Consider the following 25,124-nt stretch of genomic DNA (forward strand, 5'->3'; position numbering starts at 1 on the left):
ATGTACCGTACTTATACTGTTGCCCGCATCTGACTAGATACTTTTGCTACTTCAGCCGCGGCTACGATATTCTCTGGCATTTTTGGAGGTTTCGGAGGCTCAATAAGGAGACGGCCTAGACGAGGTAACGTCTTGCGACTGATGAACTCCATTTTGCAGGGTAGTTTTGACGATGCTTGCTTGAGAACTTGCAAAGGCAATGAGCTCGGGAAAGTAGGGCATGATGGAAAGACTCACTTTGACGTGCAAGTTCCTCTCGAATAGGTACACCACCAATTTCAAAGATGACACGTCCGGTAGGCAGTCTGAATATCCAATCAAGGTCGCTTTCAAAGAACCCCTCGACACTACTTACCGGGTCGCCCAATACTCAAAAGTACCCTTTCCTTTACCCATACGCGTTTCATTACCCTGAATACAAACATCACCAGTCTGTTCCCTTTATTCTGTCCCAACAACTTACCTTTATACAAACCGGGATATCCGGAAAACATCTCATCCACACTTTGGCGCCTTTCCACACCTTCAACTTCCTCTTTATCACATCCTCCGCCGTGGTCAGCTGCTTCGCACTCAGCCGCATGCCATTCCCGCGTATCCTGATGCCCCAGTCGCCAAATGCCAGCGTCGTCCCCCGCGTCGAGCCGCCGACGGGGATGGGTACCCGGCCCTTGTGCCGCTTGAGGTACTTGACTTTTCGTGGTGCGAGTTGGCCACGGGAGCGGGTGAAGAGGGTTATAGGTGAGCGCAGGGGGAGGAGGGAGGTGATGGATGAGAGGGAAAACATTCCGTGTGACGTCACGTAACGGCCCCCGCTCTTTGTCTCTCACCACCACCACTACGATGGATAAGAAGCGACCGTTGGAAAGTAATGGTGAATCGAGTGGTAGCAATAAGAAACTCAAAAGGTAGCTTTTACCAGTGCTTGCGATTTCTTGACTAACCGCTTCTCTAGTGACGCTGTGAGTGCTCTTTCATTCCCAAGGTGATTATCTCGTTTGGTTCTCTGTTCTAATGCATGTTTCTATGATTATTCTTCACCTAGACGTCGAACAGCTCAGTTCTTGTGAGTCTCCCTGTCTTTCCGTATCGATTCCCACTCAATGATTCTGTCAGTCGCAAGCAGCACTCATTGCACAAAAACGTGCCGAAATCGCGGCCAAGGTCGCTGTCATGAAGAGCGGCGGCACGAATATCGTTGCACCGACACCTGTGAAGCCTATGGCGTCTGCTGTGCCTATGGTCAAGAGCGCCTCGTCCACGCCTCCTGGCCTCCCGGATGACCTCGCCAAGAAGATCGCAGAGGCGAAGAAGAAGGTCGTGGCTGCGCAAAGCAAGTTGGCTGTCAAGGATAATCCGTACATGGTGAGCGAACCATCTGTGCCATTCCATAGACACACCTGAATTAGATTGCAGTCGATTCCGCAAACTGGCAAGAATAAGAATAGGCCTGTTGAGCCTGCTCAGCAAGGTGCAGGTCTGAAGATGGCCGCTCATCCGCTGTTACTAGACCAGACACCGGTTGCACCCCAATCGAAGAAGGATCGGTACAAGCCTATGCAGCCCAAGTTTGCCTCAATCAAGGTAGGCTTCTTTCTCTAAAGTGATTGAACTGGATATTCACATTATTTCAGGCCAATACGCGTAACGTCCCAACTCCCCCTCCAGTGCCCACCCCGGTGCCTATTATGGAGTCGGCCAATCCGTACGCACCCAAGGAAACGATCGAAGGAGCACCCAGGGACCGCATGGGACGCAACTTTCGATTCAACCCCAAGGGCAAGTACATTGCATTGGCAGACCAGGTTCGAAAAGAGGCGCAGCTCGAGGCACTCAAGCAGAGAATTGCGGAGAGCGCGAGAAAGGCAGGGTTGGATAGTGATATGGGCATTGAGAAGAGTGTCAAGGTGAGTAGGGTGCTGATGTATTGCACCTTTGCTGATTTGATTTTAGCGTGCTCCTCCGCCGGAAGCAGAATGGTGGGATGCTGCGTTGCTTCCCAACAAGACATATGAGGATTTGTCGTACGGAATACAGGCGATGAATATCAAAACGGAGGACTCTCCGATTACGATATATATCCAGCATCCTATTCCTATCCCTGCGCCTGGAGACAAGGATAAAGTGGCATTGAAACCTATGAAGTTGACGAAAAAGGTGGGTATTTGTTGCTGTCAATGAGGAATTAATTAATGGGGGTGCTGTAGGAGCAAAAGAAAATGCGTAAGCTGCGCCGGGCAGGGGAGCTGCAAGACAAACGGGACCGAATACGTATGGGGCTGTTGCCTCCTGATCCTCCGAAAGGTATGTGTTGTTACTAGCGCCGCAAGTTGCTGGCTGACAATGGTTGTAGTGCGTCTGGCGAATCTGATGAGGGTTCTGACGAGTGATGCGGTACAAGACCCAACACGGGTTGAGGCGCGGGTAAGGCGAGAGGTTGCAATGCGTAAACACGGGCACGAGAAGATGAATGCGGAACGGAAGCTTACGGACGAGCAAAGAAGGGAAAAGGTGGAGAATAAAAAGGCAGACGAGGAGAAGAAGGGTATACATGGAGCCGTGTTCAAGTACGGAACTTTTGTTCGTATGTGTGGGTTACTGCTGATTATTTTGTAGGGTGAAAACGCTCACGGATGGGTCTCATCGGTTCAAAGTTCGAAAGAATGCTGAGCAGATGAACCTAAGCGGGTTGTGTATCTTCAATCCAAACTTTAGCATGATTTACGTGGAGGGCGCGAGCAAGTATATACGGAATTACAAGCGGCTTATGATACACCGAATTGCATGGACCGAGGCATCGAGACCACGGGGTGGGGAAGAGGTAGAGCTGCAAGAAGATGAAGAAGTGAAGAAGGAAGACGAGGTGTCGCTGGAGGATAACAAGTGCTGGTTAGTATGGGAGGGAGCATTGAGGGAGCGAGCGTTTAGTTCGTTCAAGGCAAAGAGCTGCCCGACAGACTCTGCTGCGAAGGATGTGCTTGGGGAGAGGCTGAAGGGGTATTGGGATCAGGCGAAGAATTGGAAGGGCGAGGAGGAGGCGCTGTTTTGATACCACGTAGCTTATTAATAATCATGATGATGTTAGGGGCTAAACAACAAGTTATGGCAGACGTCGATGTACGACGACCGTCCTCGCATGGCCGACCGCGACATGCATCCCTGCGAGGCCCAGAACTCCACGCCCCCCGCCCCCGCCGACACCTTCCACTCTGGCTCTACGACCAAGACCCGTCGCCAGCCTCGTCGCGCGCAGCCTCGCCCACGTCGTCCGTGCGATTCATACCACCCACTTCTGCTCCACATACCCCGTCCACTGCCGCACGACGACTAGTAAAGCACTACCCCCTCATTCTGACGCTCGCAGCGACGACGCTGATCAAAATATTGGTCGGGCTGGGGACGTACTCTGGGCAGGGGGCGCCACCGATGTATGGCGACTTTGAGGCGCAGAGACATTGGATGGAGATTACGCTGCATCTGGCGCCGAGGGAGTGGTACTGGTACGAGCTGGAGTGGTGGGGACTGGATTACCCGCCGCTGACCGCGTATGTGAGCTGGCTGTGCGGCTTCGTCGGCGACAAGATCGACAGTAGATGGTTTGCACTGGATGCAAGTCGGGGAATGGAAAGTGAGCACCTGAAACTGTTTATGCGCTGGACGGTCGTCGTGCTCGACGCGGCGGTGTGGGTGCCGGCGGTATTTTGGTGGGCGCGCTATCGGCCCGGCTCAGCCAGCTCCAGAGCAAGAGTATGTTTTTTTTGCTCTCTCTCTCTTTATGTTCTGGTCTGACTCTCGTTGCAGTCGGCATCTGTGGTCACTATCCTGCTCAATCCGTGCTTGCTACTCATCGACTTTGGGCATTTTCAGTACAACTCTGTTATGCTTGGCCTTACTCTGCTCGCCGCCTGTGCTTTTGTGAACAAGCGATACCTTGTCGGTGCTGTGCTGTTTGCGCTGTCTCTTTCGTTCAAGCAGATGGCGCTCTACTACGCTCCCGCCATTGGCATCTTCCTCCTTGCCACGTGCATCCAGATTCCATTGCTCTTCCTCAAACTCGCCGTCGTCACTACCGTCACCTTTCTCATCGTATTTGCCCCGTTTCTCACCTCCCCTTCCCAGGCAATACACCGTATATTCCCCTTTGCACGTGGCTTGTTCGAAGACAAGGTTGCCAACTTTTGGTGTCTGACCAATGTCCTCATCAAATGGCGTCTTCTGCTCTCCGTCCAATCCCTCGTACGCCTCTCCACCGTTTTAACAGTTCTCGCCTTCCTTCCTGCCGTCATTCTCATGGCACAAGCACCCGAACCCCGCCTTCTCCCGTACGCCCTCCTCACCAGCTCTCTCGCCTTTTTCCTCTTTAGCTTCCAGGTCCATGAAAAGACCATCCTCGTCCCCCTCCTTCCTGCTCTCATGTTTGGTACAAAGTCAGAGTGGATACCCCTCTTTACCAACATCGCTGCCTTCAGCATGTGGCCACTTCTCAAGCGCGACGGCGTCGGAGTCCAGTACATCGCCACTCTTCTCCTCTGGAATCGCCTTGTGGGATGTAACCCATTTGCATTCGACAGCGTCGTCAAAATCTTGTCTGTGGCTGTCTACGCTGCCGCGTTTCTACTCCACCTCGCAGAGTTCATCATACCCGCCCCTGCCCGATATCCTGATTTATGGGCAGTGGCCAACGTCTTGGTCTGCACCCCCGTCTTCTTCGCCGTATGGGCCTGGAGTGTCAAGGCCGGTATGCAAGAGAGGTGGGCAGGTGCACCTATCCTAACAACAAAGGTTCATTCAAGAACCAACTCTTTGTCACCGGCTGCCCCAAGGCCAAAGAGTCGTCTGTCGAGAGAGTCACTGCTTAGTTAATCCTCGTAATGCCGTATATTCCCGCTCCACTTTGACCCCCGTCTCTTGATCTTGTCTTTAAGAGTTGCAACGCTCCCTCGTTCTCAAAAGCAAGAAACTTGACTTTGGTAACCATTTCTCCGAGTGCGACGTTCCATCATTTTTAAAGCAGCTGAGAATTGTTGCTTTGATACGTACAAATATCGGAGAGAATCTTTACATCTGTCGCCAACCATCAATATCTACTCCAGCTGTCAAACTGAGCAAGGAATGCTCGATATAGGCGGTGAACTGTTAGATCCGAGAAAAATGTATGGTCCTGCTCTTTCTCAACGTAATGCCAGTGGCTCGCCGCTGTTGTAACTCACGATGGTCTGGTCCTTCAAAGCTATCGGTCAATAAAGTAAGTTCGAGATAAACTCGTCTTGGCCGCTGTTCTGATTCAACATGAATGCCGTCCTTTTCGTCACTCACAAGGATAAAACTCGCGGTTCGTCATTTGGAATAAAGCGTGGGCAAGTTCCGTCACCACTTTCATCTAAGTAGTCGGCAGGTCCTAGTCTCGTAAACGATACTCAAGGTGGGTCCCAGGAAAGGTGTTTCAGAGCTAGATCAGTCACTGTCGCCGCCTTTTCTTTAAAAAAAACTGTTGCTGAGACACATTCCGTAACATCTTCGCTGATATAGGTAACCCATCTCTATAGTAGTCCTCGCTATGCATCAGTCGCTGGCATCCCATTCAGTCGAACCATGCCCTCCATTTTTTCGGAAACATCCAGCTTAAAGACTACGATATTCATTTTGTCCGGATACAGATACCATCTTTCACGGTATACGAGTCGTCTGCCTTGACCGGTCGTTTTCTTATGCTCAAGGAAGACCAGATTGCATTTCGGTTTTCCAGAGGAAAGGCAGACGAGCTGGTGCAGGTCGCCGGCAGATGGGATTTAACTGCCGTTTTCACTGGGGGCCATTGGCTGGCTGGTATGAGACTCTTCCCAGGCGTCCCTTTCGTTCAGTCACATTTTTCCGCAAGATGATGGCAATACCCTGGTGGATTGTCGTTACAGGGCTGTCCATTATGCTACGCACCGTCACGGCATTCATGATGTCAATTCTATTCCACAATCATCTCTACCGCCACTTGAGGACTCGTGCTGGCATTTTCCAAAACTTCGGTCCCGTGGCGGATGTAGACCTCCCTTTCTAACCTCTGGTTCCATCCGCAGATTGCTGTGATTGAAGTATCGACGCCCACGGAACCGTTTAGACTCTGGAAACAAAAGAGCGCCAGACCTGGGCTCGTAGAGAAGGACACCAAAACTCAATACTAACAATTCTGTTCGAATTTCAAGTTTGCATTCTTCTCCTAGATGTGGTTCCAAGTCCTAATTACTATCCCTTCTTTCAATTTTTAGCCGTTGCTTTTGTATCGGGAACCAGTGCCGGCTCTTCCACGGTACTAGCAACCGAACACTGCGTAATGATGATCATCCGTACAGAGCACAGAAACTGTATTAGTGCTGCGCTTGCAAAAGGTCGGTAATACACAGTCGCTGAATCTATCCTACTGTGCGGGAGCGACCAACTCGCCGGTATCAAATTTCTGATTTCGACGTCGACGCTTTTAAGCGACTGGGACTCTTACGACCCGGCCCGTACTGCGCTATCAACATTACATCGCAACAAAGTCCAAGACCCCGTACCTGAAATGCCGAGAATCGTGCTACATATGCGCGCGGACTGCTCGCCTGTTTCCTAATGAATATTCGAACAAGTGGTTTTACCGAACATTATTCATGACATTGGCCTCTAGACCATTGGTATGTCATCCGTGATGAACGGTACACCCATCTATGAAAAATTGCGCAAAGCCTTAGATCAAAGTAATCAACTCTGAAGTCGGCTTTCTGGGGCAGGTATCATAAAGTTCCACAAGGTTGCGGACGCCACCCGAATGGACGGTGATGGTTCCCCGTCGTCCAACTCACTGTGATGTCGTAACCGCCGCTTTCAGAGCCTTGGAGTCCGCTATGCGGATTGACAGAACCACAAGCTCCAGGTCCACGTATCTGGGGTCCGACTTTGATCGCTTGGTGACCAACAAGCGGGTCCCGCAAGGCACAACGGCGAATGGACACTCACGTCGGAATTTGCAGAGTCTATTCGTACGCAATTGTCGGACTGGTCAGATGTTCTTGCCGGCACGCAGGCAGGGCCGTCACTTCCGACTTGTCTTGTTATACCTTCGTTCCGTTTAGAGCTGGCCTCTTGCATTCAAACTACCAGCCAATATGACGACGTGGAACGATGCCACTAAATATATGCGAATCGTGAGCGCTGCTCCTGTCTGTCTTCTTGGGCCCTCTCATTCATTTTTTTTTTTTCGTTTAGGCTGCGTTGTCCTGGTACTCGTATGATTGGATTCTGACTTTTCCTGCGGAGATCCGACTCTGTGAGTCCGAATCCTTCTGCGATAACTCGACTTGCTGAACGATATCTTTCGCAGACAGAAGACAGTCTTCAATTTTTCACCTCAGTACTGCTTGCATACTGCTTATTCTTGTGAGGGTAAGTAGATCCTATGGCAAAGTTCTTATCAGTCAATTGATTGTATTCTAGTACCTGGGGTTAATCGCCCTTGTTCTAAACATCATCGGCTTCTTCTCGCATGAGTTCACAATGGAAAGTTGTCAGTACTATTGGCGTTTCATGCCCATAATGCAGTGCTTTGCATCCTGGGCGAGCCATGCGGTATTTACTGTCCGTACAGTTGCTATCTGCAACAACGAGCTTGGTCCCACAGTTGCGCTCTCCGCTCTCGCCATCATAGTTTCCGGGCTGGAGATCTTCGCTCAGATGTACTCGTTCAGGAAGTTCACGGCGGGATCTTCAGGGAATTGCCTCATCCAGTACAGTGACGCTATCAACATCAGTTGGGTGTACTACATGGTGTGTGTTCATCTGGTTTTGGCATGTCGATCAGTTGATATATCAATAAATGTGGCAGGTTTCATTGGTCTTTGATGCTGCAGTCCTCGGAATGACTTATCGAGGCCTTACCATCAGCTTTGCTAACAAGCAGAACTTACGCTCGGGTTTCAGCGATGTGCTGTGGCACTCCTCTATGCGATATTTCGTCGCTACTACCCTATTCAACGCCCTTAATCTGGCGTTCTATGCGCATTACAAGAATACCAGTAATTCCACTATACTTTGTGCCATGGGGATAGCTATCACGAGCATGATGAGTTCCCGCGTCAGTACGTATATCTTCTTTGCCTTTTCCTCGGGGGGGTTTCTCATCCCAGCTTCGCAGTTCTCGACCTGCATAATTATGCCAACCGCCCAATAAGCACGTTCCAGCTCACTGGCTTACCGACGGGCGCTGAGCCTTCCCAAGGATCGTCCAATTTTTCGCAAACACCTTCATTTGACACCCGCGTGGCACCATCTAGCGCTGCGGTACGTTCGTTCTGTCCCTGTCACCAGATTGTGTGCTAAATATCATCCAGCCGCATATGACCTCTTTTCCACCGATTGTGGAAGACACCAGCAAGCACAATATGGCGCCTTGGGAGACCCACTGGCAAGCCAAAACGGTGGCTTAGTTCCGATGCGTTTTTGTTAAGTTTCCTCCGTTCGTTTTTTTTTTTTTTTTGATGACGATCACGGTGGAGCTGTTGGTTCCAGCAACCACGGCTGTCTTTCCTTTTCGTTGTTTGTCAATGGCTGGGCATTAGTAGTTGTTGTAAAACCATATTGGAACAAATGCGTGGGGCCCAACCAGTGATTATAAGTATTTTATTACTGTAACAGTATTATAAACGTTGGTGCGTAGTAACTACATCATCGATGTGAAGAAGGAGGGTTGTATATTCCGAAAATCTACCTGGGACTTACCTATGACCAGTTTACGCTGGGCCGGAAAGGCACAAAACTGCCTGCCTAGCAGAACCACTTATGCTGATCGTACCTGTCTGTATTGAAATATCGGTAACGGGCCGCAGTTCAAATTTTGTACTTTTTTTACACACAACGGTCAACCTCCGGGTCCAGCGCATACTCATTCTTGTATATTATACCGTAACATTACTACCCTGGTACATTGCTGCCATGTCAGGATCCAAGTTCCAGCAGGTATAGCCATTTAACATGCAGTGACCGTGAAAAGCACTCACCCGCTCTTCCTACTAGGCACCTCACAAGTAAGCTCCAGTGCTCTTATTACCCCACATTGATCTACAACTCACAACCTCCCAACTTACAGGCTATTGGCGTACGTGTAAAATCTTCCACTGTACATACCTCGAATCTGAAGAAATCAACTAGTATCCCCGGACCTATTGAAGTGACTAACGAAGTATTTATTATACACAATTTTGTTTGCATCGTGCTCAATTACGCATAGGTCCTCGATGCGATTTCTCAGCCACCTATGTCCCACGTTTCACCTGGATTTGTAAAAATATTTAAGGAGTGCATGGATATGACCAGGTGCGCTGGCCACTTCCGTTATGACGCGGTCGTCGGGCCAATTTCTAACTCGGCTGGCGAAGACAAGTACTGTACACAACCACTGGCATGCCTTTCATCATAGCCGGGAGGTGGGTACTTTACTCAGTTAACTGGGACTTACCTTATAACATACAGCGGGACTCTCGGCTGGGACGAGGCGAGTTCAATTCTTCTTTTTATGCGTCACCCCGAAGTCATCGGGGATCATAGGTTTCTTCCAACCTTGTAGAGCCTGGTGAATTCGTGCTAGTTGTGAACAACGGCTATTTTGGGGATGGGTTTTCGGACTGGTATGTACCTCGCCAATCCGACCTGATTCCGAGCTTGAATGAATTGTTTCGTGATTGTTTTTGTTCCATTACGTCCTAGTCTCCGTGCATATGGAGCCAGCGTGGACCACATCCGGGCGCCTTTGGGTGACGCGGCGCCAAGCATAGACGTTGAAAGGGCACTAAAGAAGAGAAAATACAAGGTTATTGTAGTCACCCATGTCGATACATCCACGGGTAAGTCTTGCCCTGGATATCAACTGCGTGCACTACCTGCTAATAATTTTTGGATAGGCGTCCTATCCGACGTGAAAGCAATTGCGAGTGTCGCCAAGAGTGTCTCATCAGAAACGCTTGCAAGTCATTTTCCATTCGAAATTGCTTTGCGAGACTGATGACTTGGATTATCAGGTAATCGTCGATGGTGTATGTTCGGTCGCTAGCGAGGAAATCCGCATGGATGATTGGAACATTGATGTGGTCCTCACGGCGAGTCAGAAGGGACTAGGCACACCGCCAGGGTTGAGTATCCTTGTCGCGAGCGAGCAGGCGATCAAGGTCGGTACCTTGGGCTATGTCCAGTCGAAAAGGAATTAACGTGAGGATCAGGTATTCGAAAGCAGGAAAACTCCCGTGACATCATACTATGCGAGCTGGCAAAAGTTCGTTTAAACTGTCTTCAGATCCGAATATTCTTTGAATGATAGACGTATAGATGGCTGCCAATCATGCGCGCATACGACTCTGGTACACCAGCATACTTTGCTACACCGCCTGTGAACATGATATATGCATATCACGCGTCTTTGAAGCAGATAACAAGTGGATTAGAAGAGAGATTTAGAGCACACCAGAAGGCGAGTGAGAGGATCAAGGCTGTGGCGAAGCAATTGGGTTACAGGCAGATTCCCAAGAAGCCAAGCATTGCTGCGAACGGCATGACTGCAGTGAGGACAAGATTGGGAGTCAGGCTTTTGGGTGCTAAGACTTTACTAGATATATGTTCCCGATGGGTTCGTGCCCAAAGACATCATACCTCGGTTGACAGAGCATGGGATTGTTGTTGCTGGGGGCCTGCACAAAGAAGCCAAAGGTATGTTGCTTTGATGATAAGCACTCACCAAATATTGACACTGACGCTGTGACTCCAGATAAGTACATCAGGATAGGGTAAGCTTCCCATTCTCTGCCAGAAGTGGTCCTCGCTGACGTACATTAGTCATATGGGGACCTCTGTTGTCGATGAGGGAAGGGGAGACATCGAACTCATTGAAAAGGCGCTGAAAGCATCAGTAAGGAAATGAAGAAGTACATGTGTAACCGCGTCTGTCAATCGCACTATGACTGATGAAATAACAGTACAGTACACGGTCCACCTGATAGACCTGCTGTATCATCTTTATGCCGAAGAAATGGACCTAGTGACCACGGCCAAACCCTGGAACCGGCAAGGCAGACGTCGACGGTTGGCCGTAAAGTGAAAACGATTTCAGGTGCATTCAGGCTCACCATGGTCTCGGTAAATCCGACCCGGACGACCCGGTGTAGGAAGATGTCCTTGGTGAATGTCCGTAAAAACCTTGCTCTCGTACAACAATAACCTTCACTGAACAACTGAACGGTAAAAGGATGACGGGCATCCGTTGTGCATCCATGCGATAGAAAGATATTCCGACGACATGACATGTTTCAAGAGAGACGGAACGATAAGATTTATTTGGGTATTTCCTGATAATCCCTGATCGCCTCAAGGATGTCGAGATGCGGGAGTCCGTACGGCGCGACGCTGAGGTCCAAGGGCAACCCATGCGTGGATTTTATTTTATTTTTGTGCCGGCCGAGCCTGAGTATTTGAATCAACTGCCAGCGTACTTCTACCTTCCATTTTGATAATAATAAATAATGCTCCTGCCGTACCGTTCTTCCTTCCGTACCACCATCTCAACCGTTTTACCCTCCTTTACCCGCGCCACATCCCGTCGGACGTATACCATGGCCACACAAGAATTCAAACAGGCACCCCACAAGTGAGTCGCAACCGTATGCTTAGATATCTGTCCTCAATCTGAAGTCGTCGGAAAGGCTACTGGTGTAAGGACGACCGTACCGCTGTCAGTAATCGTTTCTCATCCTCTCCAAAGTATTCCAGGACCCATCGAAGTATCCGATGAAGTAAGGACGGTAATCACAATCCTCACTGGCTTTACCTGACCTTGTCTAGGTTCTCTACGCAAATGCCCACCCATCCATGTCGCATGTATCGCCAGAGTTCGTTCCTGTCTTTGGAGACTGCATCCGGATGACCAGGTTCGAGTGTTTCTTGTCGTCGCCGGACATAGTACCCTGCTCATGTGTCGGATCAGGGACGTCGTGTTTTCAGCCGAAGGCCAGCCCTTTTTGATTAGCGGCAGTGGGACATTGGGATGGGACCAGGCATGCCCGTCCTTTTGCGGCCCAGAATATCCTCTAACGTGTCATCTTCTTCCAGGTCGCTGCCAATCTGATAGAACCCGGAGAGGACGTACTCGTACTGCATAGCGGCTACTTTGGAGACAGCTTCGCCGATTGGTGAGATAAACCTCGCGTAATTCATCTTTACTGATTTCCGGAGTAGTATAGATGCCTATGGCGGGAAAGCAACTCAGGTCAAGGCCGAGATTGGAGCCGCCGTGAGCCAGGGCGAAATAGAGAAGGCGTTAAAGGCAAAAAATTATAAAGTTGTTACATTTACCCATGTCGACACTTCAACAGGTGTGTCTACATTTCTATCGTTCTGGTCTTTATTGATGTTTTTTTTAGGGGTATTGTCGGATGCGAAGGCAATTGTCGAGACGGTTCGCCGTGTTTCGCCAGACGCGCTGGTGAGAACGTCGCGTTTCCTGCTCCACGTGACGCGTACTGACGACCTATTCAGGTCGTAATGGATGCTGTTTGCTCGGTCGCTAGCGAAGAGATACTTATGGATGAATGGGATCTTGATGTTGTTTTGACGGCCAGTCAAAAGGGACTCGGCACCCCTCCAGGGCTAAGCATTCTTATTGCGAGCAAGAGGGCAATGCAGGCGAGTACTTTTTACCAAGTCACTGCCGTGTTGTAGACCTTTCTACAGAAATTTGAATCACGAAAGACACCTATAACGTCATACTACGCCAGCTGGAAGAAGTACGTGTCCTGGTCGGATTTTCGTGGCTCTGTTTGACAAATCTTTTGAATGCAGATGGCTACCAATCATGAAAGCGTACGAAAGCGGAAGCGCGGCTTACTTCGCCACGCCCCCCGTCAACCTCATATATGCGTACCACGCTTCCCTTAGTCAAATCATGAAATCAAAACCCTCTTTACCCGAACGTTTCAAGTTGCATAAGGAAGTGAGCCGACGTATCAAGGGCGTGGCGGCGGAACTGGGGATCAAGCAGGTCCCGACGGATCCTGCATATGCTGCCAACGGAATGACCGCGGTACGTCTTTCTAATTTGACTCTTTCAATGCACGTTAGAACTTGACATTATTATAAGCTGTATTTCCCTACCGGAGTTAGTGCTACGGATATCATTGGTCCGTTGAATCAGAAGGGAATTGTTGTTGCAGGAGGTTTACATACGGCAATTAAAGGTAATCCTCTGTTGCCTGCGCGATGTCTCGATGCTCAAGGTTCTTTCTTTCTTTGTAGACAAGTACTTCCGTATCGGGTTCGTATACTTGCATTTCATCCCTTTCTTACTCATGTTTAACCGATATCCAGACATATGGGGGTTACGGCGGTCGACACTGAACGTGGAGACATAGATAAAGTGGTCACGTCCCTGCAGGATGTCCTGAAGGCCGTGCTCACGAAATAGAATGAATGCAGTAGCAAACATGTAGAGTTGTGTAATTTGCAAGTCAATACCCCTCACCAGATTAATGATTAATATGACAACAGTATTTGAGCTAAGGTCGAACTTGGAATTCTACCATGAGTAAGTCACTCAGCCCCTCAGATGCATCTTCAAATTGGCGTTCGAAAGCTAATATTGACTCGTTGCCATCGCCATCCTCTTTTCCTGGTAAAAAACAGCGCTTTACCGGCAATTATCATTCTCGCCAGCAGCCTGCCTTTCATAGTGGCGCAAATTTTGAATCTCGTCCATTCGAACCTTCAAACGCCAAGAAATCATTGCCAGTGCAGAAAGCTGAAGATCACCGGGAGAATGACAGCGGCGCTCTGCAGGCCATTGAAGAGGGTCGCCGTTTATATGTGGGGAATCTTCCTTACATGGCGAAGGAGCAGGACGTCCTGTCGTTATTTGGAGGAGACGGTTACAGCGTGTTCGACATTATCCTCTATTCAGTACTCATAATAACGCGTCTTACAGAAAACGAATTGATATCTCCATCGACCCTTTCACAGCCCGGAACCTCTCGTATTGCTTTGTCGATCTTGGGAGCAGGGAGGAAGCAACTCGTGCCATGGCAGACCTCAACCAGCGCGAATTTCTGGGCAGGCCACTGAAGATTGGTCCAGGCAAGGCGAAGAAGGGATCAAGACCACCTTTATCGTCAAAACCTATCCCCCTTGTGTTCGAGGGCTGGCGCGAATCAAATGCGTCAGACCACTGGGAAGGATATGCTGCCCAGGGGAGGCGATTGTACGTTGGCGGACTACCGACGATGGCTTCCCATCGTGTCGTCAACGAGAACATACGTGAGCTTTTCCGTGGCTTTCAACTGTGAGCTGCATTCGAGATATATATATATATATGTATAAGCTATCGTTAACCGTTGAGTCATAGGGAGGCGGTGAGCAAGATGATTTCTCCGTCCGTCCACAGGCCTGGTCCGCGCAACCACTTTTATGTCTTCGTGGATTTTACCGATGCCACGGAAGCAGGGCAAGCCGCGGAAAAGTTGGACGGTACATTGGCGTTTGGGGGTAGAATTCGAGTAAGTAGAGCAAAAGATAACAGCAACTCACGGAAGGTAGGTGAGCGAGAAAGATGGGAGGAAGGGAAGGAAAGGAATAATTTCCCAGTATTGGAGCGCGATGACGAATGATCCAGAATATGATTGAAGTGTATATACACATGCGAATAAATAGATCCACCAGAATGTAACGGCTACAACTTTGCTTTGGCTGACTTGAGGACGAGAGATGAATTATGTTGTAAGACTTCAGCCGCCTCGTTCACCATGTTCTCCACGATATCCTTCGCTGGCAAGATGTCTTTGATGAGCTGCAAGTAAAATGTCGATGAGGTTGGTAATCAAGGATGAACACGTCAGGAAGACATACGCCTGAAACTTTACCCATTAACCAAGGACGACCCTCCATAGATTTCTCGGGACGTTGCTCAAGGTCCCAGTTGGCTGGGATAACACCCTTCGAGGTCAATTCCTTGATTTCAGCCTGGCGATTCGTCTCCCAGTCTGCTACATAAGGCGTCTTAAGAACACGTAGCGGTCGTCCAGTGTAGATAAGAGTTGTGATAGCATCATCGTACCCAGCCCTCACGATAAGCTCCTTGTGAATTTTGGGTGCTCCGGCCTCGATTGATGCCACAAAACGCGTCCCGACCCCTGCCATACGTGTCAGTGCTCACGAATAGTAAGGAGAAGAAGCATATCCGACATACAAACAGCTTGTGCACCCCATGCTAAATTAGCCGCCAAACTTCTGCCATCATATACCGCGCCCGCCCCGATGACATACACCGGTTGTCCATTTAGGGGCGCCTTGTGTCCCCTGACGGCATCCACACACGCTGGGATCAGAATACTGGCGGGTGTGTCTCCAGTATGCCCGCCACCCTCGCCAGCCTGAGCGCAAATGATGTCCACGCCAACCTCCAACGCTTTTTCGACGTGCTTTGGGTGACCGACCATGTTCATGACGGGTATTTTGGCTTTGTGCAGCCGCTCGACAATTTCCTTTGGCGGCACTCCAACAGCGCAGACAAAGAGAGAAGTTTTCTCTTCGATAATGACATCAATGAGTTCGTCAAGTTTTCCCTTGGTGTAATCATACTGTACGAGATCCTGTTAAAGATTATGACCATAACGCCGACGTACAAACACGCACGTTTGTCTTTCGCGCGTTTCCGCCGACTTGTGGGAGTAGAAGGTCGACACCGAATGGAAGACTGGGATCCTTGAGGTCGTCCTTGATTGCCTTGATCTTAAGACACGCCTTTCAGCAGCGTGAAATCTGCCCAAGACAACCGTGCACGTACCTGTTGGCGCAAGATTTTTGGTGTATAACCAAACCCACCGATGACTCCTAGACCACCGGCATTGGACACAGCAGCAGCGAGCTCTGGACCTGCTGCAACATTCATACCAGCGAGAAGGACAGGATGCTTGATTCCGAAGAGCTCTGTAATGGGAGTAGTGATGAGCGCCATTGCTGTAGTTGCTTGGAAGAAGAAAGAGGGGAGGAAAAGATGTGTGCTCAGGAGGATGTTAAATAGATCGCCTCAAGAGAAGAAGCATGAGATTTTTTGATTCCAATTTGATTCAGTCAATCGACGATCATGCTATCGGTTATTAACAGCCCGAGTCCGGACATGAAAAATCACATACACGATCTTATCGGGAAATTATCCACGACCTGCTAGTGCCCCTTCAGTGACAACATTACTTTGGTGCTATGTAAATAATCTTTACTCTTTCCATGCAAAACGATAAGGATTCCGAGCGGCCTCTGTGGAAACAACGACGTCGAATCGCACCGCCACCCGGCTAGTAAATGCTGCCGGTAGTAACCGGTCCATCTGCAAGTTCGCAAACCACTATTCCTTCATCATCCATGTTACTGAGAAGGGGCTTAAGAGCACCACAGAGCCTGCAGTATAAGTAAGATATCTGTCACCCGAAAATGGGAGTCTCTGTAGCCAAAAGACGAAGCCATTCTGGGTTGTAGCCATCATGTCCGGCCCGCAGATTTCCCATGTTCAGCCGCCTGGTTTTTTTTTTCTTTGCCCCTAACCCTAAACAAGCTTATGTAAAGTGTGTGGTCGGCCAGGCTTTGGATGCTTCGTCCATTGACTCGATATCCAAGTCATCCGCCCTTTCTTTATACCATCACTGCCTTTCGTGTATTCGACGCCCGTCTCGCATATCGATATCCTCAGAGGAAACTGAACCATACAATGGCTTCCCCGGATGCACAGAAACAGAAGAAAGCGAAGGCGGCGGCCACCTCTACATACCCTCTAGAGGTATGGCCTATCCCTATCGTTACCATCTCCCTGACAAGCATCTGCGCTAGATGCAACCTGTCCCTGCGTTTTTTGATCATCGTATAAAGATGTTTGAAGAGTTGAAAGCCGAATATGATGCATCGGTGAAGGGCATGTGCTTTCGTTCTGGATGATACGTGACCTCTGACCAATGGCTGTTCACAGCTAAACCTCGTGAGGATATCACTATCACAATGCCGGACGGATCGACAAAGTCGGGTAAGAGTTGGGATACAAGTCCTATGGATATCGCAAAGGAAATCTCGAAAAGTCTTTCTGAACGCGTTGTCATCGCTAAAGTGCGTACTTGGCACGATCTATCTGTCATTGAGCTTATCTGCCTCTAGGTTGATGGTAACGTCTGGGATCTTGAAAGACCGTTGGAGGCATCTTGCAAGCTGGAATTGCTTGATTTCGAGCATCCTGAAGGTCGGTCAGATAGCTCAGTCGTTATAATGACTCAGACGCCTTTTAGGAAAGCGCGTTTTCTGGCATTCATCTGCCCATGTTCTCGGCGAAGCGTCCGAAAAGCATTATGGATGTCACCTCTGCCTTGGTCCTCCCACTGATGACGGTTTCTTCTACGAGATGGGCATCGAAGACAGGTATGACCTGTTATTCCCGACTTTAATGCTGTCCTTATTTGTGCAGAGCCGTTACCGTAGCAGACTATCCCGCTTTAGAAAAAGTTTCTGAGAGTGCTATCAAGGAAAAGCAGAAGTTTGAACGCCTGATAGTTTCTAAAGAGAAACTTTTGGAGATGTTTGGGGTGCGCTTATTTGTGACCACTCCGCTACAAACTGACAACGCGGCGATCTTCTAGTATAACAAGTTCAAAAAATACTTGATTGAAACCAAGGTTCCCGACGGCACATCTACCACGGTATATCGATGTGGGCCTATGATAGATCTTTGCGTCGGACCACATATACCGCATACCGGCAAAATCAAAGCTTTCATGATTACCAAGAGTTCTGCGTCATATTTCCTAGGAGATTCCAATAATGAATCTTTGCAGCGGATATACGGTATCTCCTTCCCAGATAAAAAGCAGTTGTCGGAGTACAAAATTTTCCTTGCGGAGGCTGCAAAGCGGGATCACAGGAAGATCGGAAAGGTGCGCTTTAGGCTTCTTGAAGGCGTTTTGTACCTCATCTTTTATAGGAGCAAGACCTTTTCTTCTTCAACGATCTCAGTCCCGGAAATTGCTTCTTTTTACCTCACGGCACCCGCATTTACAATGCACTTATCGAGCTGCTTCGGGTAGGTCTTCTAACTTTGACAATACTTTCTTATTCTCTCACACTTCGCATAGTCCGAGTATTTTAAGCGAGGTTACCAGGAAGTCATCTCGCCAAACATGTATAGCAGCAAATTGTGGGAAACGTCAGGGCACTGGCAAAACTATAAAGACGATATGTTTGTACTGGACGTTGAAAAGGAGAAATGGGCCCTCAAACCGATGAACTGCCCGGGGCATTGTCTCATCTTTGATTCAAGAGACCGTAGCTACAAGGAGTTGCCTATTCGTATGGCAGAATTTGGTATTCTACATCGTAATGAAGCTTCGGGTGCGTTAACGGGATTGACGCGCGTACGGAGATTCGTTCAGGACGATACTCATGTCTTTTGTATGCCATCCCAGGTTTGCTCCTTTGCATCTGTCTTCCACAGACACTTATCATCTTGCATTAGCTCGAGGACGAGATCAGTGCGCTCTTCGACTTTATGCAACACGTCTACGGGATGTTCGGATTTGAATTCTATCTCGAGCTCTCTACGCGTCCGGATAATTACTTGGGCAAGATTGAAACCTGGGACGTCGCGGAAAATGTAAGGGCTTTTCGGTCTACGTGGTTCAGCGATGTACTGAGAAAGATTCTCTCAAGCAACTGAAGAAGGCTCTGGACAAGCACTATCCAGGGCAATGGGAGCTTAATCCAGGTGATGGCGCTTTCTATGGCCCCAAGATTGATATCACTGTCCGAGATGCTCTGCGCCGATCATTCCAATGCGCAACGATCCAACTGGACTTCCAACTTCCTGAGCGGTTCAATCTCAAATATCGATCAGCAGAAGACTTTGGCAATCCAGACAAGCCCCCATCGAGACCGGTTATGATTCATCGTGCAATCCTTGGAAGTATGGAGCGATTCATTGCCATCGCTACGGAGCATTTTGCTGGGAAATGGCGCGTATCAGTTATCAACATGAGCCGCTCGCTGACGACGGCTCTATAGGCCGTTTTGGCTATCTCCACGCCAGATTGTTGTGATCCCTGTTGCCGCTCCTTATGTGCGTTTCATTTCCCTCAACTTAGTGCTTCCGACTGAGAGGGTGCTACGTGGATACAGAAAGACTATGCAGGCCAAATCGTCGACCGGCTCTCAGCTCTAGGACTTTACGCCGAAGTCGATAATTCGGACAACACTCTTCCCAAAAAGATTCGTAATGGCGAGATTTCCCAATACAACTTTATCCTTGGTACGTCGATCCATTATCAGTTTCCCAATACTCTGCTATAAAGAATCTGCCAGTTGTTGGTCAAGAAGAGCTAGATGCTCAGTCAGTAAATGTTCGAAATCGGGATGATATCGGGACGAAATCTAAGGGCCAAATGGTTCCGCTGGATGAAATCGTGGCCAAGTTTGTGGAATTGAAAGCATCTAGAAGGCTGGAGAACCAGTTTATATGACTTGTGTTGGTAGAAGTGGATAATGAATCGCTGGCTGCTGTTGTGTGCCCAATATGAGAGCTCAGTGACTATGCCACCGGGCTGTATACCCGGCTAGTCACGTGTCTAGCTGAGTCGCTTATCACTTTCCACCCTTTTGACGATGTAAGTTCGCAACCGAGAACTCCACATAGATACAATCAGCACTATCACAACAGCAGGGGCAGCCCTTACCAGCCGTCAACATCGACGCTGCCAGTAACAGCATAGCGAACTATTCATGACATTGTCTTTTGTTGCTTTTAAGTGACCAAAGTCTTGTAAGCAACAGGAACGCGCTATGTAAATAATTTTTACTCTTTGCTATATAAACTAACGTTGACAATGGGTCCCGACTCCGTCGCACGGCCATGACCACAGCCGTAAATATCATTCAATTTCGTCAAGTTATCAGCATCAAGATGATTCTTTATGCTGTCCTTCTCCACCCATGCCCACATACCATTCTTTACCAGAAGTGGTGGCCGAGATATACCCAGCTCTAATGGTAAAATCACCAAAGCGCTCTCCTTCTAATCTCTCCAGAGCATATCTTTTAATGATGGGCTCTAGGATAGCCAAGATCTCAGGCTCAGTGACCGTTTCTGCAATTCAGTATGAACGTGGTGCAGCAGAAGGAGCGGAGAGAACGAACCTCGGTAAATTTTGTTTAATCTCTGACCATAGAATCCTCCACCAAGCAGCATCGAATATGAACCGGGTGCTTTGCCGATGAAAGCAACCTCTGGAAAGTTTAAGTCAGACAACATATCTTTAAGAATACCAAGTGCGACATGCCTCCAAGGTAAGGACGAGCACACCCGTTGGGACATCCAGTCATCCGCATCACAATTGAATCGTTACGGAGACCGTTCTTCTCGCAGATTTTTTCCACCTTATCAATCAACAGAGGAAGATACTGGAACGGAAACGAAATCAACATGCTGAAGGCGTCAACGAAGGGGCCACTCACCCGTTCCGATTCCGCCATGGCAAGACCTAAAAGAGACGAGGTCGTCAGTTGTGCGGAATCCAACAATACAAGGCTCTACGCACCACATGTTGGAAATGCCACACATGCCGACGATGATAGTCTAAGCCCGGAATGCACGAGATTATCCAGCTTGTATTGGGTCAGGATCTCCTTGATGAGAGGAAGCTCCTCGTTTGGCACGTCCGACACCACCAAGTGCTGGTTAGCGGTTAAGCGGAACGTGCCTTTGTGGACCTTGGCAATCTCCCGTAAACCGGTCTTAAAGTCCCTTCCGGGCTCGTCTTGGATGCGTCCGTTTTCGATGAACATCAAGAAATGGTGCTTGCCATCTTCGCCTGTCGCCCAGCCGTAGTCGTCGACATTGCGGTCAAACGTGAATGGTCGTGCAGGCTGGAGGGCATAACCAAGTCGCTTCTCAACCTCCGCTTTGAACACGTCGAGTCCCATACGGTCTATCGTGTACTTGAGACGTGCATTCTAGACGCAGGAGTGAGCACAATATTTGAGGAATTACCCATTGTTAGGCGTTACCTTTCGGCTAAGCAGAATCGAGTCAGCAACGAAATCAGGAAGTCGACATACAAAACATACTCGGCACGGTTTCCGTTATCCCGCTGGGTCAACATGACCTTCTCTGCGACAAGCTTTCCCTGTTCGGGAGTGCAGAAACCAATGATACTACCGGCCCGGGGATAGGTCTTTTTGTTTCCGTGTGTAACACCCATGCCTCCGCCAACGGAGACGTTGAAACCAGTCAACTCACCGTCGTCGCCGACAATTGCGATGAAGCCAAGATCGTTTGCGAAAACGTCGACGTCATTCGTAGGCGGTACGGCAACAGCAACTTTGAACTAGGTAACACTATAAGCATGGGGTGAAAAGACAATAGCTGGATCAAAGTACCTTTCGGGGCAGATAAAATTCGCCGTATAATGGTTCAAAGTCCTTGACAGCGTCTCCTGCGACCATTTTCTTATCCAGCCAAATTTCATGGTATGCAGTCGTCCTCGGAATGAGGTGCTCGCTGACGGCTTTCGTGAATGCAAACACTTGCTTATGCAGCTTTGACATTGTGGGAATGGAAGAGCAGATGACATTTCTGCGTTACATGAGAACGCGGGTCGCACACTAAAACATGACGCGTACCTGTTGACATCTCCACATGCGGCGAGTGTATCGAGGAGAACCCTGTTAATGTCCTGGATGGCGGGCTTCAAGTGTCTCTTAATTACACCGTGGAATTGGAACGTAGCTCTCGTCGTAATTTTGAACGTACCACAGCCATGTTCATCTGCGATTTGATCCATTTGCAACCATTGTTCTGGCGTACAAACACCACCAGGCATCCTCACTCGGATCATGAAGCTATACGCCAATTCCGCTCCTTGCGCTTGTCGCTCCTCTCGAATGTCTCGATCATCCTGCTGGTAGATGCCATGGAATTTCGTAAGCTGTCCGTCGCTGGGTGCGAGAGCGCCCGTGCTGAAGTCTTGGAGACCTTCGGCGATTGTTCCACGTAAATACTGCGAAGCGGCTTTGATGTGTTCGTTCGTAATGGGTTCAGGCTCGGCTTCCGTGATCTCAATGGAGTCGACTCCGAGGACCTTCCATAAAAGCTGCTCCCAAGGTTTGTATCCCGTCTCGGGACCATCTGCATCCTGGTCATCACCAAGTCCCAACTCAACAATGCGATCGCCACCCAACTTCCCTAGACGAGCATCCAAGTCCTTTCCAGGTTTGTTGTAATAATGCGCGTCTTCGGATCTGGGCCAGTAGTGACTGTCACCCATGCCGAAGACACCAAACTTGAGCTTCGTCAAGGTTCGATCATCACCCGCAGCTGCGGCGTTGAGCGCCTTATAAAACTGACGTCCATTCTGAGGCGGCTCTCCCTGCCCGGCGGTAGATGTGATGAAGACAACGTACTCTTCCTGAGACAGACTGTCCAGTGACATGGAATCGAATGAAGCTAGGGTGGTAGAAAGTCCCCTAGCCTGGGCACGATGGGAGAGGCGCTTGGCCTTCTTCTCGGCATTTCCACCATCAGAAGCGTACAAGATGAGCAGAGGCGGGGCATCCAGCGATGACAGGAGTTCGTTGTATGACTGCTGCGCCTTCTGTTTTCTTGCCTCCTTCACACTCTGCCCTAAGCTACTGACTAGTTCAGTGGCCATCGCTGGCTTCGACCGAACCAACTGAGAGAGGTGATTTTGACGGTCAAGGAACTGTTGGAGATCGTACTTAATCGAGTCAGAGTCTAAAGAAAATGGCTCCTTCCCTTCGCGATCCTTTGAAGGGTCCCATCGATACAAGGGCCAGTATCCGGAATCAACGGCAAGCTTGGTCTCTTTAAGGACCTCGAGAGCAAGAGAGTTGTCGGATACATACGGCAAGTAAGCCAGGACGACACTTGGTCCGTTGTAATGGTCAGCCTCTGTGAATGCCTGCAAGACTTGCGCGTAGGACGAATAAACGGCCACGCTGGCAACATAAACGTCCCCGTGGTTCATAGCGTACAAACCCACGTCATGCTTCCGCCTGCTTATCTCTCCAGAATTGCGAGAGGAATATGGAAGGCTGTCGATAATGAGGACATTGACATTCAGGCCCGACGCGACAGCGTGATGCAGCCCAGATGATCCCAAATCGTACGACCACGCGTCAGAGCCAATAATCCACCGCGAAATAACGGAGAAATGTGCGCTGAGAGAAAGAATGCGCACGGCCGCAGGATGAGATAGTGGTGCCAGTTTCAGCGATGCCACAATTTCCTCCCCAAGACCCTTGTTCTTCCTACTGTCATCCTTCGCAAGTATCCATTTACTCAGTAATGAATGAAGTTCCACATCCAGTATATCACTCTGCAGCAACTCCAGAACGGCATTAATGAGCTGTTGCCTCTGTTCCAGCTGCGCCCGTACGCGACCCAGCGCAAACTCCGGGGTCGTAGCAATCTCGCCCTGGGATGCGACAAGTGACGGCGAGTTCGCGATTTCGAGCCTATCGTCGAAGAGATGGGCCAAAATTTTATTATATGATGCTTCGTGCTTGGGAACGAGGGGTGCGATGTTACTAGGCGATGGGGTTGATGGAGGACTCAACTCAAGCCGTGTGGACGGCGATGAGATCGAGGCGTGTTGTACGAGCTTGAGAATGTCGACAGACGTAATACCGTCGACGGCACCGAAAACACCACTTTGAATGATAGGGCGTGGTTCATGGCATTGCAGGGCGCTGACTACGTCGAGATACAATGGTGTCCATTTCATCGACCATTTTGAAATGTGCTCCAAAACGATGACTCTCTTTGTTGTAGAAGGAATGGCCGCGATTATACGCGAGGGAGGGAGAGGAGTTACGAGAGATACGAATATAATGGACACGCCCTGAGCGACAATGGGCAATTCACGACCCAAAGTGAAAATGACCGTCTCTGCATTACTCGTACCCTGGGAGACGAGGTGCCTCAGGGGCCGACGAACGAGGGACACGGTACTCAAAGCTATGATCTCATATGCTTTGAAAAGATCGTTTACGACCGAGTTGTCCGTAAACTCGTCGGAATGACTGTTTGAACGACCATTTGCATCGCTGTTTGAATGGCCGTTTGTACCGTTGACACCATTTGCATGTCCATTAACACCATTTCCATTGGCGGCATACGCATGCCCATTGCTGGCAGTCGGAGAGTGCTTAGAAAGTCTGTTGTCGAGAAGGAATGGGACGACTTGGTCCTCCTGGACTTCCTGTGCTACGTCCACGACGCTTGAATAGTAAGCATGAACAATGGCCTTTTTCTCTGTCCGGGCTAGCTTGGATGCCAGGAGGGCATTGTCATGGGCTTGTTGGGCTGTCGTGGAAAGCAGGAAGTACGGAATGGCGGACCGGAGAAGAAGGACGTCAGAGAGGTCGCCATCGAGGGCAAAGTGGAGGACAAGTGGTAGAGAAGACAACTCCGATATCCGAAGGATGACATTAGTAATCGTCCGTGGGCTTGCTGATGCAGTAAAGGAGATGAGAGAAGCGGTGGCGTTTCGGATAATGTACGCTACTGGATCACCGCCGGAGGGGACTGATACGATGGCCGGTCTCTGTCTGGAGATAGTTGATAAAGATGTAAAGGTCTGAGCAGAGAGTGAAGTATTTGGCGACGGTAGCTGAAGGTCCACCAGGGTGTCGGACGCCAAGTAGGCGATCCGAGCAACGGAGCTGGTCATGATGGTCTACGAAAGCTCGTCAGTAAAGATACTCAATGTCTGTCACAGAGCAACGTACAGTTCAGAAAACGGGAGTGATGGTCGGTCGTACAAGGCCAAGGAAAAGCAGAATCGGCATCCTGAAAAAATCATGTTGTCGCATGAAGCACCTCATACCTTTGTGATTGTTTGGAGAAATCATGGACATCCCGGTGGAAGATGCCTTGGAATTCCGAATTCCTAGCTGACGCTGCTGATAGAAAGTACACCCAAGCCATTCATTATATTGTCAAAGAGCACCTCATTCTTCTGTATCCTTGCGACTTGTGCCCTGGCTTACTGATTGCAGGGACTATCATTGGCTGATCATCACCC

At 49.4% G+C, this 25,124-nt stretch overlaps 10 protein-coding genes across 10 annotated transcripts; 7 read left to right on the plus strand and 3 right to left on the minus strand.

The window, feature by feature from the left end:
* Positions 1-11: 11 nt before the first annotated feature.
* On the minus strand, positions 12-792 carry BT62DRAFT_972220 (mitochondrial 54S ribosomal protein YmL47; the record flags this gene model as incomplete). Its single annotated transcript, XM_043189065.1, has 4 exons — positions 464-792; positions 356-411; positions 238-305; positions 12-187 (listed from the first exon to the last, which is right to left on the minus strand). Exons 1-4 carry the CDS (start codon positions 785-787, stop codon positions 12-14), a joined length of 624 nt encoding a protein of 207 aa, XP_043037141.1. The 5' UTR covers positions 788-792.
* A 51-nt stretch (positions 793-843) lies between these two features.
* Positions 844-3,049, plus strand: BT62DRAFT_1008999 (PRP3-domain-containing protein; the record flags this gene model as incomplete). Its single annotated transcript, XM_043177506.1, has 10 exons — positions 844-908; positions 956-962; positions 1,046-1,066; positions 1,117-1,365; positions 1,417-1,584; positions 1,635-1,907; positions 1,954-2,157; positions 2,208-2,304; positions 2,354-2,567; positions 2,617-3,049. The coding sequence occupies 10 exons, from the start codon at positions 844-846 to the stop codon at positions 3,047-3,049; spliced, it is 1,731 nt and encodes a 576-aa protein (XP_043037142.1).
* On the plus strand, positions 2,652-5,009 carry BT62DRAFT_321941 (uncharacterized protein). The gene is made up of 2 exons (XM_043180495.1): positions 2,652-3,747; positions 3,802-5,009. The coding sequence occupies exons 1-2, from the start codon at positions 3,073-3,075 to the stop codon at positions 4,861-4,863; spliced, it is 1,737 nt and encodes a 578-aa protein (XP_043037143.1). The 5' UTR covers positions 2,652-3,072; the 3' UTR covers positions 4,864-5,009.
* Positions 5,010-6,736: 1,727 nt separating this feature from the next.
* On the plus strand, positions 6,737-8,605 carry BT62DRAFT_321365 (uncharacterized protein). Its single transcript, XM_043180494.1, has 7 exons — positions 6,737-7,175; positions 7,237-7,297; positions 7,352-7,413; positions 7,465-7,794; positions 7,853-8,105; positions 8,162-8,307; positions 8,358-8,605. Exons 1-7 carry the CDS (start codon positions 7,137-7,139, stop codon positions 8,451-8,453), a joined length of 987 nt encoding a protein of 328 aa, XP_043037144.1. The 5' UTR covers positions 6,737-7,136; the 3' UTR covers positions 8,454-8,605.
* Positions 8,606-8,876: 271 nt separating this feature from the next.
* On the plus strand, positions 8,877-11,260 carry BT62DRAFT_322234 (PLP-dependent transferase). The gene is made up of 17 exons (XM_043180497.1): positions 8,877-8,982; positions 9,040-9,050; positions 9,113-9,121; positions 9,175-9,205; positions 9,254-9,339; positions 9,402-9,449; positions 9,496-9,517; positions 9,571-9,650; positions 9,730-9,866; positions 9,924-9,985; positions 10,041-10,187; positions 10,239-10,291; positions 10,345-10,576; positions 10,626-10,722; positions 10,781-10,799; positions 10,849-10,937; positions 10,994-11,260. Exons 1-16 carry the CDS (start codon positions 8,959-8,961, stop codon positions 10,931-10,933), a joined length of 1,143 nt encoding a protein of 380 aa, XP_043037145.1. The 5' UTR covers positions 8,877-8,958; the 3' UTR covers positions 10,934-10,937; positions 10,994-11,260.
* Positions 11,261-11,500: 240 nt separating this feature from the next.
* BT62DRAFT_988224 (PLP-dependent transferase) lies at positions 11,501-13,475 on the plus strand. The gene is made up of 14 exons (XM_043190106.1): positions 11,501-11,656; positions 11,712-11,720; positions 11,771-11,801; positions 11,851-11,936; positions 11,993-12,062; positions 12,118-12,197; positions 12,244-12,380; positions 12,429-12,490; positions 12,544-12,690; positions 12,739-12,791; positions 12,847-13,087; positions 13,145-13,241; positions 13,300-13,318; positions 13,372-13,475. Exons 1-14 carry the CDS (start codon positions 11,532-11,534, stop codon positions 13,466-13,468), a joined length of 1,254 nt encoding a protein of 417 aa, XP_043037146.1. The 5' UTR covers positions 11,501-11,531; the 3' UTR covers positions 13,469-13,475.
* Positions 13,476-13,570: 95 nt separating this feature from the next.
* On the plus strand, positions 13,571-14,679 carry BT62DRAFT_1078377 (RNA-binding domain-containing protein; the record flags this gene model as incomplete). The annotated part of the gene is made up of 4 exons (XM_043179383.1): positions 13,571-13,937; positions 13,985-14,338; positions 14,402-14,552; positions 14,593-14,679. The coding sequence occupies exons 1-4, from the start codon at positions 13,585-13,587 to the stop codon at positions 14,677-14,679; spliced, it is 945 nt and encodes a 314-aa protein (XP_043037147.1). The 5' UTR covers positions 13,571-13,584.
* On the minus strand, positions 14,646-16,121 carry BT62DRAFT_995905 (2-nitropropane dioxygenase). The gene is made up of 5 exons (XM_043190551.1): positions 15,839-16,121; positions 15,688-15,783; positions 15,242-15,632; positions 14,902-15,185; positions 14,646-14,842 (listed from the first exon to the last, which is right to left on the minus strand). Exons 1-5 carry the CDS (start codon positions 16,007-16,009, stop codon positions 14,726-14,728), a joined length of 1,059 nt encoding a protein of 352 aa, XP_043037148.1. The 5' UTR covers positions 16,010-16,121; the 3' UTR covers positions 14,646-14,725.
* A 635-nt stretch (positions 16,122-16,756) lies between these two features.
* Positions 16,757-19,541, plus strand: BT62DRAFT_982025 (threonyl-tRNA synthetase; the record flags this gene model as incomplete). Its single annotated transcript, XM_043189649.1, has 14 exons — positions 16,757-16,825; positions 16,876-16,957; positions 17,012-17,145; positions 17,194-17,275; positions 17,322-17,451; positions 17,498-17,615; positions 17,670-17,963; positions 18,011-18,109; positions 18,162-18,491; positions 18,542-18,679; positions 18,736-19,037; positions 19,087-19,141; positions 19,201-19,330; positions 19,384-19,541. The coding sequence occupies 14 exons, from the start codon at positions 16,757-16,759 to the stop codon at positions 19,539-19,541; spliced, it is 2,121 nt and encodes a 706-aa protein (XP_043037149.1).
* A 261-nt stretch (positions 19,542-19,802) lies between these two features.
* BT62DRAFT_934885 (sulphite reductase hemo protein, beta subunit) lies at positions 19,803-25,095 on the minus strand. The gene is made up of 10 exons (XM_043186810.1): positions 24,829-25,095; positions 21,700-24,776; positions 21,457-21,652; positions 21,145-21,404; positions 21,085-21,091; positions 20,616-21,030; positions 20,533-20,558; positions 20,358-20,478; positions 20,215-20,304; positions 19,803-20,164 (listed from the first exon to the last, which is right to left on the minus strand). The coding sequence occupies exons 2-10, from the start codon at positions 24,768-24,770 to the stop codon at positions 19,977-19,979; spliced, it is 4,374 nt and encodes a 1,457-aa protein (XP_043037150.1). The 5' UTR covers positions 24,771-24,776; positions 24,829-25,095; the 3' UTR covers positions 19,803-19,976.
* Positions 25,096-25,124: the final 29 nt, after the last annotated feature.

Source organism: Guyanagaster necrorhizus (genome assembly GCF_019112545.1).
Source record: "Guyanagaster necrorhizus MCA 3950 unplaced genomic scaffold BT62scaffold_22, whole genome shotgun sequence".
Classification (NCBI taxonomy): domain Eukaryota; kingdom Fungi; phylum Basidiomycota; class Agaricomycetes; order Agaricales; family Physalacriaceae; genus Guyanagaster; species Guyanagaster necrorhizus.